We start from the raw sequence: 14,192 nt of genomic DNA, 5'->3' as shown, positions 1-14,192 counted from the left end.
GGGATTTCAAACATGTCTGCCGTGTTGTATTTCTTAAGCTATTGGATGTGTTTAAGATTTTCATTATATTATGCTTCAAAACTGTTTTCATTTGAAAGTACAGTAATTTCCAGCTTAAAAGAAAAAAAATGGGGACTAGATGGGGTAGCTCAGTAGTACAGCACTTGCCTGGCATGTGTAATGACTTGCGTTCAGTCCCCAGCACTGAAAAAGGAAAGAAAGAAAAGAAAAGAGAAAGGAAGTATTGCTGGGCATGGTGGTACATGCCTCTAATCCCCGGCTCAGGAGACTGAAGCAGGACTCTGAGGCCAGCTTGGGCTACATAGCAAGACCTTGTCTCAAAAAACAGAACAACAACAACAACAAAAAGAATGAAAGAAAATGTGAAAGAATGCTATTCTCACATTCTTCATACACAGGTATCTTTTCTTTATTTGTTTTACTATCATGCAACATGTATGTCTCTCTAATATTGTATTATCGTTATTAGTATGTTTTGTCTTCTGGTAGGCCCTGAGCTATTTAGGATCAGGGATCATGTTTTTTTATTTCCCTAACTTCCTGTGCAATTACTGGTACATAGGAGGTTCACGATTAATTAGTTGCTGTCTTTAAAATTAGAAAAACCATACATAGAGGGACTCCCGAAGTATGGAAGGCAGCTGCTATAGTTTGGACCTCAGTTGTCCCCAGAGGCCCATCCTTTATTAAATAGCCTTGGTCCCCAGGGTGTGCTTTTGGGACATTGTGGACCCATTAAGGAGGATGGGGCAGCTAGGTATGTCAGTGCACACCTGTAATCTTCACATTCTGGGAAGCTGAGGCAGGAGGATTGCAGGTTCGAGCCCAGTGTGGGCAACCTAGTCTCAAAATTAAAACTTACAAAATGGAAGAGGATATAAGTTAGTACAAAGGCATTGGGTTCAATCCCCAGTACTTCAAAATAAATAAATAGGGCATTTAGTGGCATGGAGGCATGCCATCCAAGGTGACAGTGGGACCAGAGCTTCTTCCTCTCTCTTTTTTTCACTTCCTGGCCATGAAGTGAGCAGTTTGCTCTGCCATGTGCTCCCATCACAATGGGCCCCCACACTCCCAATGCAACAGGACCTATGGATTGTGGACTAACACCTCTGGACTCAGGAACCCAAATCCTTTCTCTTTGTAAGTTGTTTACTTCAGATACATGTCTGTTACAGTAACAGAAAGCTAACATGGCAGCTTGTTGGAGAGTTAACCCGAGTAGGTCACTCAGCCATAAGCACATTCATTTGGTAGTACACAATCAGAAGAATAATCTGTAGGCGGAGATAGAATAGGTATGGGCTTTAGCGTTAATTATTATTTTTTTCTTTTTTCTTTGTGGCATTGGGGATTGAACCCAGAGCCTTTACACTAGGGTATATTCCTAGCACTTTTTAAAAATTTTTGAGACAAGGTCTAGGTTACCCAGGCTAAACTTGAACTCCCAATCTTCCTGCCTCAGCCTCCCACAGTGCTGAGATTATAGGCATGTGCCACCTCCACAATGCTAGGGCCTAGCTTTTTTTTTTTTTTTTTTTTTTTTGGTATATGACAAAGTTTAGCTGTGAAATATGTAGAGTGGACAGGTGCAGGATTGTACGTTTTTGTAGGGCTTTCACTGTCCTTAGACAGCAACCAGAATCGGACAAACAATAGGACACAACTGTTAACTTTTCTATAAATGAAAACTGCAACAAGTATTCTAAATAATATAGAAACGTAGAAGATTATTTAACTGATTTTAATAATGTGACATAAAGCCCCTAGAATTGATATAACCATTATGCAAAATACATAGATGAATACTGTCTTCTTTTCATGAAAGTTTTTTTTTTTTTGGTACCGGGAATCAAACTCGGGTCCTTGCGCTTGCGAGGCAGGTGGCAGAACCACTGAGCTAAATCCCCAGCCGCAATACTGTCTTCTTTTAAAAATATAAAATAAATAGGCAAGATGTGAAAATAGGCAAGTTTCCACTAAATAAATGAAAACTTTAAAAAAAGAAAGTTTTCCTTTCCATGTCATTTGAAGAAGGGAAATTATCATTTTAAACAATATTTAAGTTCATTAAACAAATTAAAAAAGGTATTATAAAATGTTTAACTTTCATCAGCTTCAAGATTTATGTTGCTGCTGAATTTTGCATATAACTGAACTTTCAAATCTGCTAACACCTGCTGAATTGATTCTACTGTGGATTCTAAGGCACCAATTTCTTCTTGCAAATTTTTATTTGCTTCTTCTAACATCTCTTGTCACGAATCTGGTAAGGTATCATTAAGGTGTCATCATCCGCGAGCATGATGTCATCACAAGCATCTTCTAAATTCTGGAGTTGTTTCTTTTTTACTTCTATTTCTTCCTTTAGCTCTGTGATTCTACTCGTATTCCACGCAAATTTATTTATCTTTTGTTGATCTTCGAAAGTAACCTTGACATCTTCTGCAGCCTGGGCACTTGTGACCAGAGACATAAGACAGTGGACTTTCATTTCTCCTAAGGTTGAAAGGCAGCAATTTCATGTATCACCTAAAAATATGTATTAAAAAGATGCGCTGAGTTTGATCCCCAGCAGAGCTTCTTATCAGCTGAGTCACTACAGCACTAGCAATCGCTGTGTCCGAGTTTCTCCATTGCCTTCTTCATGGTGGCCGCCATCTTGGGCTAGGGTCTAGGTTTTTGACAGGGTCACAGAGCACACAACAAGTAAGAGACATGGGGTCAAGGAATGGGAGTTCTTTTTTTTTTCTCCTGATCATTAATTTTATTTTATAAATTTTATTTTATTTTATCTCAAAGAATGAGAGTTCTTATCAGAAGTCTAGCATCTATTGATATGCTTACTTAGGTTGCTAAAATTAATTAGCCAGAAAAGCAAAAGAGAAAGGAAGAAAATTGTCATTGGAGTTGTACAATCTTCAGTCCTAGGCAGTGATCAAAGTCCTGTGGGGAAGGTGATTTCTGCAGCTGGCTCTCTTTGCAGATGAACTCAGTTACTCAGAATTGCTTGATGACTATTTTAATTGTCATTCCATGGGTGTTCCTTGAGCAACACAGTACTTGCTTTTGCTCATAAAATGTTGCAGTGGGGAAATCTCCTTATGTTTATTTGCTTTACATCCTGTATGCGGGAGAAGAAATAATGGGGACCATGGGACCGCAGATCTGCAGACCTTGCCTTGGGGTGGAGCCTAGTTGTGATTCCTATTGGTAGAACATATGTGTATTTATCACAGAAGGTAGACTGAGAAGAGGGAAAAATAAACTGGCATTATATTATCTCATCCTTCCCTCCTTTACCTGCCTCATTTAGCTTTTCATCTCACATTAGAATGGGGATATTTAGAAGGCAAGTGTAGGGGTAGAAGTAGGAGGTGATGAGAAAAAAGATTTGCAGGAACAGCTTTGAAACTTGGCTAGGTTTAGACACCAGAAATCAACTTGTGAGCTGGAAGTGAGTTCAGTGGTAAATAACTTAGCAAGTTTATGAAAGACTCTGTGTTTAATCAGCACCTCAAAAGACAAACAGAACCAAAAAGCAAGATAAAATAAAATCAACTCATGAACCCAGAGTTCCTTGGTAACATCAGAGCTGCTGCTGCATTAGAAATTCAAGGAGTAAGACTCCCATTTCATTCCTGTACTAGACAGTGCCAGACACATTAAATGATGCAAGAATTCATATTAGAAAAACCAACACAATTTATGCTATCTTAGAAATAAGGCCACAACTTTTCTCAGAACAAAATCTTGATAGAATCAGGTTCCCTGTGAAGTTGACAATGTTTAGGCTTCAGGACCGCTCACTTGCACAAGCCCCTTCCAGGGTCTCTTATCTCCTCACTCTAAATAAATATCTCATTTCACACTCAATTTTGTGCTTGTAATTTTCTATTATTTTTCTTAAAGATGGTTATTCCAATCATATAAGTTTCCTCCTGCACAAATTGTATCTTCTCCAACCCTCCACGGCCCAGGAAGATCAGACTAATCGATAAAACTGTTGATTATGAAATCTTTTACTGAACTCCATAGTAGACAAACCAGGAGTTGCAAAGCTAGGTCCTTTCATGAGGTATTGTTCTGAGTGAGAGGTTAAACACGGTGGTTAAGAGTGTGGACATAGCCACATTGAAATCTTTTTGTTTTGCTAATTGAGTGACCCTTGAGAAGTTACTTAACCTCTCAGCATCATTTTCTCATACATATTGGTCCATGAACTTAATTCGTTCCACTATTCCAGGGAAGATGCTCTGTGGTCATGTTTGTCACCCAATGCGGAGTTCATGAACAGAGCAAAATTTTGCCAAACACTTCTGTTTGCAAACTGAATTGTTGGTGAACAGAAGCATTCGTGAACCAAGGTACCACTGTGTGTATGTGTGTATGTGAGATTGGTATATGTTTGCAATACATAATAATTACAGTTATCTTGGGGAATTGGTGCATGTACATATCACATGTTAATCATTTTTACTTCCTCCCCCCACCCTCTGCCTTTCCCTCTCTTCCCATCCCAGATCCTTCTCTCGACTTCACAGAGGTCTACCTCCCTGTTTCCTCTCTCCTCTCTTTTATTTTGCTCTATCAATTATGCATATTTTGGGTTTCTCACATAAGAGAACCCTGAGATACTTTACCTCCTGTGGTTTATTTAAGTTATTATGGTCTCAAGATGCACCACTTTTCTACAAATGACCCAAATTTACCTTTCTTAATGGCTGAGTAGCGCTCCATTGTATATGTATACCAGATCTTCTTTATCTAGTCATCTGTTGATGGGCACACAGGCTACTTCCTAGATTTAGCTGTGAGTTGTGATGCTATAAACATGGAGACATGGATGTGCATGTATCACTGTACTGTAATTGTAATATGATGTCTTTTACTCTTTTGGGAAGATACCTGGAAAAGGAATAGCTGGCTAAAATGGAATTTCAATCAGTCTTTTGAGGCATTTCAAAATCAATTTTCATAGTGATTACACTACTTAACATTCTCAGCGGGAACCTTGCCAGCTTGTTTTGTGTTTTGAATTCTTGACCTTAAACCTTCTTTCTGGAGTAATATGGAATCTCCCTGTTTTTGTTTTTTGACTTGCATTTATCTCATGGCCTCATTTTTTTCATTTGTTAAATGGAAAGAGAAACTTCTTCATAGAGTTGGGATGAACATTGAGTGAGATGGTCATCATGGAGTGTTATGGCTTGTATCTAGATGTCCCCCAAAGCCTCATGCAGTCATATGAGGGGCTTTTTGGAGGTGGCTGGATCTAAGGTGTGTGTTGCTGGAATCAAGGATGCGATGCTAGGATGTGATGCTAGGATGTGAGATGCTAGGGTGTGAGTGCTGCCAGCACTAAGGGCAAGTAGCCTGTATAAGATAAGGGACAGAAAGAGCTATGGTCTTCTCTTGTCACTTGCTGCCTTCTGCCTGCCAAGAACTGTTTCTCTTCTTTGATGCCCTTCTGCCATGCCACCCTGCTTTGGAACCAGATGACTATGGACTGAAACTTCTACAAACTGTGAGCTAAATAAATCTTTCCTCCTTTAACTTTGAGTGTTCAGTATTTTGTCTCAGCAATGAGAAAATGTAACTAAGACATGGAGCATTGAACAAAGTGCTTAACATGTAGTAAATACTTGATATACACCTACTATCATTTAATACTTAGTGTTAACCAGGATGAAAAAACAGATGTTGGGCCTGTTCACATGGGTGGTTGGATGAGGATTATTATATTATTTATATTTTGTCCATACCACCTAGCACAGTGCCTATATGGAACAATTTACTTTCTTTAAATTTTGGTTTTCACAGCTGTAAAAATAAAAAACAAAACAAAACAAAAAAGTCCAGGTGCGCCTTTGGATAACTCAGTTCACAAGTCCTTACATGGCTTCTGCTCTTGTGTTTGCATGGTTAATGGCCTTTTTATAATTAAAATATTTTTAAATTGCCTGCCACTGTTTGCTGACTGATCATCAGTCTATTTGCTGATGAACTTGGCATCGTGGTGTAGAACCAAGGTCTGCAGGAGTCTGCATGGACCTTGCTCTGAGGATTTGGCTGCTGGTGAGCAAATTCTTTTCCTAGGAGAAACAGCAATCATTCTGGGATCAAGGGACTTGTAGAAAAGGAGTATAGAGGGGTTTTTTGTTTGTTTATCAGAGCTCATCTGTCTTGTGTTAATTTTTATGATCTTTGTTGGGCATATATTCTAAACAGGACTTCTTTAAAAGGTACTAATCTTTGAAATAAAAAGAATAGTGTTTGTTTTTACTCCTGTCCCTAGATGAAATCTGTTCTTCCAGACTGATGATTTGTACAGACTCACGGACAGAACTGAAGGAACATCTGCTTTTAAATCCAAGTATTTCAGCATGTGAACTAATGTGAAAAAGAGAGCAGAAGGCGGAACACAAATGTTGAACTGAGCTTCTTTTTAAGAAAAATTGACCTTGAGTATTTCCTACTTCTAAACTCTCTGTTTGGAAGACAGAGTCTTAGATGAGAGGCCTTGACTTCAGAGAAAGTACCTCCACTCTCTATCCGTCTTCAGCCGGCTGTGAGGAGTGGTTTTGAAATAGCAAGGCTGAGATCCTCCAACTGACACTTTGGTCCCTTATCCTGGATCTTTTGCTTTGAGAGCATTCTTATGGCTCCAGTAGTCTTTCAGTGGAGTTCTTCAAAGTGCTTATGACTTTAAGAGCAGACAAGAAGTATGGATTTTTTCCCCACGTTGGGATGGAACCCAAGGCCTCATTTCTGCCAGCCAAATGATCTATCACTGAGCTACACATCCAGTACAAAAGGGTCTAGATTTTAAACTCCAAGTGAAATCACACAATTTTTGAATAACTACACTGTTTTCTATCTGGTTATATGTATTTATATATTATTCAATAAGCATTAAATATTCTTAAATATTTTAAATAACCTGTGCTACTTAAATTTGAGCTTTGAAAATATACTCCTTCCCTCTCTTTCTTTTTTCTTTTTCAAAATTCATTCCATTCAAAAACTACCATACTGAATATCTACTATATGCCTGGCACAGTTCTACGTGCTGGAGATGTAGCATTTGAGTAAAACAAAGTTCTTGCTCTAGGGGAAACTTACATTTTGATGGGGCAGATAGACACAACAAAGAAACATGCATTATATAATGCCAGGTTAAAGGAGTACTATGAAAAAAAACTAGAACAGGACAAGAAATAAAGTGCTGGGGAGGCTGTTTTAAATAGGACATTGAGGTAAGTCTACCTTAAGAGGCTACATATAACAGGCACCTGAAAGAAATAAAGTGTGAGCCCTGAAAATATCTGAGTAAAGACCACTCCGAGCCCCTGACCACAAAGATCCTGCCTTTGAGGAACAGCAAAGAGGCCAGGGTGGGTTGACAACAGTGGGAAAGCAGGGAGGTCCTGGGAAGTCAAGTTGGAGAATAGCCAAAAGCCCTCCTCTCTGCCTCCCATGCTTTTTGTTTTTACAGTACTGGGGATTGAGCTGTTCCCCTCCCACCCCCATTTTAAAGAGATGGTCTTGCTAAGTTGCCCAGGCTGGCCTCAAACTTGGGATCCTCCTGCATCAGCCTCCAAGTGTTGGGATTTCAGATGTGCATCACAAAAGTCAGATCATTTAAGACTTGTAGTTCATGATCTTATTCTATATGAGTATTTTTGAACGGAACACTGACGTGAGCTGATTGATGGCTGAAAAAGCCCAGTCTGGCTATCATGTGGAGACAATGCTGAATCAGGGAGAACTATTAGGAAGGTATTACAGTAGTCATGGTGGCATGGATTAGGCAAGGGTGGTAATGCTGGAAGTTGTGAAAGATGGTGGAATTTGAGAGATGTGGTGGATCCTCAAGTTACAACCTGCCTGACATATGAACAACTTGGGTTAATTAGGTTAATGGAAGATTCATCTGCCTCTTGTTATCTATAGCACGTACCCAGGCAAGCATCCAGATCTCAGCTATATTGACTTACGACCAACTTGAGTTACATACAACGAGCACTTGGGAACTGATCAAGTTTGTAAGTCAAGGGTCCACTGTATTTTGAATATAGAGCCAACATTGCCTAATCTATTATATGGGAGAAGTGCGAGAAAAAGAGGAATCAACAAGATTATTTCTGAGTTGTGAAAATTCTTTCCCCATGTTTCCTGTTTTACCGTATTTTTCTCCTTGTTCCTCCATTTAATTGTGGATGCTACAGTCAGACAGACAGATGAAGATGCTTTCTACTTGTACCTATAGTGAGATCCTTAGCAGCAGATACTGCAGTAACTGCTCTAGGCCTGTGAATAGATGCATTCTTACTGCTTTTTCAGTTCTTGCCTTCCATCAGGTCCCAGGGCCAATACAACATTCTTTAGACTTTTCTTAAAGCAGTAGCCCTCTCCTAGATGCCAATGTCTTAATCACTGGGTAACTGCTGTGTAACATGTCTCTCTGTTATAATTTGAATGTGTCCTCCCAAAAGTTCATGAGTTGGACTCTTAGTCCCTAAAATCATATGTTGATGGTATTTGAGGTGGGGCTTTGGGAAAGAATGCAAGTCGGATGAGGGTCCATGATGGGATTAGAGACTCTAAGAAGAGTACCCTGAGTTTGTAGGCCCCCTCACTCTTCTCCCTTGATGCCTTCCCCTGCATTATGATGCAGCAAGAGGACCTCACTAGATGTCATCCTTCCTAGTCTCCAGAACTGTGAGCTGGGTAAGCTTCTATTATTTATAAATTAACCAGTGTGTAGTATTCTGTTATAGCAACAGAAAATGGGTTCTCTAAAATTCAGTGGCTTAAAACAGAAAGTATTCACTATTGCTCAGGGGGTGGTTGTGGGCAGTTGTGCTGACCTGAGCCTGATCAAGCACCAACAGTTGGTTACTGGCCTGTGGCTGACTATTCTAGGATGGTCTCACTTCAGATCAGATTGCAGGTTGGCTGACTCTTGGCTGGGGTGAGAGGGCAACTGACCATCCAGGAAGCTATTCTGGTATTGTTCTTATGGTGGCCAGGCAGGGACTAAGACACGGAAGTGTGCAAGGCCTTTTGAGAACTAGGCTCAGGACTGGTACCCGTCACTTCTGCCACACTCTGTAGCAAAGCATGTCACAAAGCCAGCCTTAAGTTTTCTTTTTTGACCCATGAGTTATATAGAGGTGTGGGGTTTAATATCCATATATTTGGGGATTTTTCAGTTACCTTTCTGTTACTGCTTTCTAGTTAAATTCCACTGTGGTCTGAAAGCATTATGTGGTGGGTTAACTAATGGTCAATTTGGAACGCCCAGCTGAACTGAGTCAGCATGGTTTTGGACGTGGAAGACCCACCTGAGGATTGTTGCCAATGGCATGAAAAGAGAACTTGAGGGAAAGATCATTGGCTGTTGATTTTCTTGGAGGAGCTTGCCAAGGCTGCTTTTCCTGATGCAAACTTGGTTGTTCTCTCATTGTAGGAGTAGCTCGGGTCCTCACTGTCACTGGGCATGGCTGCTGTTCTTATCAGAGGAGCTCTGATCTTTGCAGAGTCACCTCCTGGCTCCAATGCAGATCCTTCCACCTGGTGACACAAATCCTTCACCCCACTGGCGTAGGCTTTCCAGCTTCCACCACTGGTATTTGGGCCTTCCCGGGGCAGATTCTCTGTACAGACAAATGTGAGATATTGTGGTGGGCTCTAGGTGTCTGGCTGGACTCATTACCTTTGGCTCTGGGCCCTTAGCTAGACTTGTGCAGGACACTGCTGTAGGATCCAGACCCTCAGCTGGATTCTTTGGGTCTCTAGTGTGTGGACAGATCCTGTACACTCCTCTGCATTTGACTTTTTGGGTAAATATTATAAAATAATCCTATAAATTATGTGTCCTATATTAAATCTGTTCCCTTGCAGACCCTGACTACAACACATTATTTGTATGGTACCTATTTTTTTTCTTTTTTCTGAAACAGGGTCTCACTATGCAGTTCAGGCTGACCTTCAACTCACTATGCAGCTCAGGCTGGGCTCAAACTCGAGGTAATTCTTCTGCCTCAGCCTCCCAAGTGTTAGGATTACAGTTGGGAGCCACTATGTAGTTCAGAGTGGCCTTGAACTCACTATGTAGGCCAGGCTGGCCTCAAACTCACTGTGATCCTCCTGCTTCATCCTTCTGCATGGTGGGATTATAGATGTGTGCCACTATGCCTGATGGTGCCTACTCTTTTAAATTTGTTGAGGTGCGTTTTGTGGTTCAGAATGTATGTCTTTTGATGTAACTGCCTGTGTACTGGGCACATGTCTAGGAATTTCAGAGTCACAAAGCATGTGTATATTCAGCTCTAATAGATATCAGCAGGCAGCTTTCCAAAGTGGCTGTCATAATTATACCCCCACCAGTAGTGCCTAAGAATTCCATGTTCCATAGCTTTGCCTTTGTTTGGCATTGTTGGTTCTGAAATTTGTAGCCATTTCAGTGTGTGTGCAATAGTATATTGTGTTCATTTGCATTTCTCTAATGGCTTAAAAATTTAAGCAGTTTTTCACATACTGACTGGCTATTTGGATTCCTCCTTGGTGAAGTGCTATGTTTATTAGATTGCTTATTTTTCTTATTGCATTGTACAAATTCTTGGTATTCAAGATATATATCAAATATCAAGAATATATATATATATATATATATATATATTTGCAGTACTGGGAATTGAGCCCAATGCCTTTGCACTGGGCTATGTCCCCAGCCCTTTTTAAGGTTTTTGAGACACGGTCTCTCAGTAAGTCACTTAAGTTGCCCAGTCTGGGCTTCAACTTGTCATCCTCTTGCCTCAGCCTCCCAGACTGCTGGGTTTACAGGTCTGTGCCACTACACTTATCTCTTGATATATTCTTTTTTTTTTTTCTCTTGGTATATTCTTGATAGGAATTCTTTGTTAGATGAAAGTACTGAAAATATCTTCTCCCACTCTAGATCTTCATTTTCATGATGGTGACTTTGAAGAAACAGAATTTCTTGTGTTTAATGATACCCGATTTTCAACTTTCCCTTTGTGTTTGTTTTCTAGTAGTGGGCACTATTCTTTTGAGCCCGTTTTTATAGAGAAGTCCACCAAGGTGCTTGCTGGGAGCTCTGCAGGGCCAGGGGAGGGGGAGGCAAACCGGGGCCAGCAAAGCGAGCTCCTCCAGCCCTCCAGCTGCACCCTGCACTCAGAGCCCCACACCAGCACCTCTCAGATTCTGACAGGAAGGCCACTGGCCTCACCCTAGTCCAAGGCCTTCCAAAGTCTTAAATTACTTTCCTAGGTTTATCACCTCCTAGACTAAGGCAAATTAATTTTAACGGGGTTATCTGGATTTGGAATGCAGCAGTCTGGAGGCAGTTTTCCTTTCTGTAAGAAAATGCCTTAGATTGGTTAATTCAGAAATAACAGAAATATGGTTCACAGTAGGAAACTGGGAAGTCCAAGGTCAAGGGTCCAGCAGACTGTGGAGTGCCCAGAGGCGTCTTCTTCATCTCCACAGGCTGGAAGCCACCCTCACCTTGGTACAGGGGATCAACCAGGGCAAACTAAGCAGCAACTCCCTTTTATAAGGGGCTAATCCCATTCCAAATAGCCAGAGGACCCAGCCCTTCTGACCAAACCACTTCGCAGACGCCTTCCAACACCACTGTACCAAGAATTAGGACTCAACATAGGAATTTTGGGGGGATACAAACATTCAGATCACAGCAATCAACAAAACTAAACGATCATATTGGTCAGTTTACCAAACTCTACAAGGGAACAGAATAAAGGTGCTCAGCCTTGGCTTAACTTCTTCATAAAAGGCTCAAAATTTTTCTGAACAGTTGACTTTACTCTCCATTCTTAGTACAGTTGAGAGGCAGTTTTCTGTGATTTAAGAAGAGGGCCTCAGAACCTGGTGTGGTGGCCCATGCCTGCAATCCCAACATTCTGAGAAGCTGAGGCAGGAGGATTTAAATCCAAGCCCACCCTGTTAGCGAGACCTTATCTCAAAAAGGGGGGGGGTGGAGTGAGCATGGAGCTCAAACGAAGGCCCCTGTTCAATCTCCAGTCCCGAAAAAAAAGAGGCCCTCAGAAGTCTTCCTCCCTAGAAAGGCTTTCCGGAAGAACTTTCCAATAACTTTGCAGAACTGTGTCCTCAGGCCGGCTTCCTAGGAGGCGCTGGTGAGGGTAACAACTCTTAAAGAAACAGATCTCCCTGGCTTTTAGCAAGGCATAGGTGAAAACCTGGATCTAGGATCTTGCAGCCTGAACCGGCCCACAGGATGCGGGGGTAGCTGGGTCTTCCATTCCAAAAAACCCTTTCCCGGTCTTTCCCGGCGCCGAGGCGCAAAGTGGAAGTGGAAACAGCCCGCTGTGCTCTCCCAGGCGCGGTGAGTGAGAAACTCGGATCTGTTGGGGCCGGGTGTTGGCTTGGTGGGGGCCGGGTCTGCATGCCCGCGGACCCCAGGACTGCCTGCTGCTTGCGTAGCCGAGTGGACACCCCATGTATTCCAGGAAGGGTGTGAGTGCTGAGTTGTGCGCGGAGAAGAACCCACGGCTCTTTGGTGCACCCGAAACCTCTGGCCGTCTGGCATTGGGGATCAAACAGGTGGGGGGCAGGTGAGGGGCTGCAGTCCGGAGGAGCAGTGCGGTCCTGAGGAATGTAGGGATTCGACGCCCTCCTCTGCCTGCAGCTCTCGCTTTCGTTCCCAGCCCTGCTGCTCCCTGCTCAAGAACTCTGCTCTGCTTTTGTGTGTTGTGAGTCGCTTCAGCACATTTGGGTCTTCACTGAGAATCACTTGTTGCTGGAATTTCGGGCTGAACAATTACTAGTTTCCAGTTGTGCCGAACATTGCATATTTAGTAGATACAATATCTTGCAAAGACTCCAGCAGCAGGTTTTGGTTATCCACCAGCAAGTCAAGACTTAGGTGTTTTTATATCCAATTAGCGCCCACAGAATAGAACTCATCTGTATAAGACAGAACATTGCTGTGATGTTTAAGGTATTTTCTTGGAATCTTTTCATGATTCTTTAATACCTAGCAAATGTCATGCAAATGACTATTTTTTTTTTTAACACTATAACTACTGACAGGTTTCCTCCTCACTGCCCAGGCACCCTGACAGAGGTGTGACTTGGATTGTTAATTTCATTTTGTGTGCAACTCTGGTTGAGGACAATGTTAACTTGGTCTTGCAGACTTAACACTTTCATACGTCCTTCCTTATCTTAAATGAGAGCCCCTCTCCCTCCTTTCCAGAAACTCACGACCAGTCTTGGCCTTGCTAGTGGTGTCACATACAAGGTAGGGCCTTGGTTCTCTCTGGTCCACTGTGATCTCAAATGGAGGCTTTCAGGTGAGGCGTGGCCATCTGGATTGAATAAACAGTCCAGGTATTTGCACACTGAAGTTTCCCAGCCAGCATGTAGACAGCACTTTATATTTGCTCAGTTTTAGAACTCCTGCCTCCAAGCCAGCATCAGGTGACCATTAAGTCTGTTCTACTTTTGAAGTTGCTGCACTAACTTCACTTGCTGACATCCTGCTAGATGGCAGTGTGTAATAGTGAATTAAACACAGCCTCCACTGTTACTGCCTTATGGTTGCTCATCTTTTATTGTTCAGTGAGAAAGAAAAATAGTAACTTTCAAGCTTTATGTTATGAACAGAAGAGTTTTGAAAGATTCAAATTAGGGTCAAATTTAAGAAATAAAGAAAAAAAAGTTTGGACAATGTTACTCATGTATGTGTAAGTATTGCTCAGTATACAGATATTTCCAACCTATACTTAAATGTTTTTTATAATATTCAGAATGTAGAGAGTTAATTGAAGCAAGAAATGCAATATCTTAGTAATCAAGATTCTACAATAAATATTTCAGTGGTTCTGAACAAGTTCTTTTGGAAATTAAAAAAAAGTTTATTTGCAGTGTTTTCCAGATATCTTTTTATTTGAGAATAAAATTTCAAATTTCAAAAGGTAATGTTGAATTACTAAAAAGAAAATGGCCTGCAGCTCTTGCTGAGTGGTGGAATGCTTGCCTAGCATTTGTGAGACTCTGGGTTTGATCCCCAGCACCACACACACACACCACACACACACACACACACACACACACACACACAAAGGTAAAATAATTCTAAACTTGTTATATACAAATAT

The 14,192-nt window shown here is 41.4% G+C and overlaps 1 protein-coding gene across 24 annotated transcripts in view; it reads left to right on the top strand.

Moving 5' to 3' along the window:
* Pofut3 (protein O-fucosyltransferase 3) overlaps nt 1-14,192 on the top strand; it is a 431,777-nt gene that overhangs the window by 8,226 nt on the left and 409,359 nt on the right. For 11 of the 24 annotated variants that reach the window (XM_087217258.1, XM_087217263.1, XM_087217259.1 and 8 more), the window contains exon 1: nt 12,422-12,633. The exons of 4 other annotated variants lie outside the window; for them this stretch is intronic. In XM_087217258.1, the coding sequence (XP_087073384.1) occupies nt 12,529-12,633 (105 nt within the window). In that variant the 5' untranslated portion in view covers nt 12,422-12,528. 9 more of the 24 variants (XM_087217268.1, XM_087217273.1, XM_087217272.1 and 6 more) reach the window with 5 other exon arrangements.

The sequence above is a fragment of the Heterocephalus glaber genome, unplaced genomic scaffold, assembly GCF_053883595.1.
Source record: "Heterocephalus glaber isolate CG9 unplaced genomic scaffold, H.glaber_assembly_v1.0 deba00001461, whole genome shotgun sequence".
In the NCBI taxonomy this organism is placed as follows: Eukaryota; Metazoa; Chordata; class Mammalia; order Rodentia; family Bathyergidae; genus Heterocephalus; species Heterocephalus glaber.
This window is presented reverse-complemented; position numbering and strand designations above follow the sequence as displayed.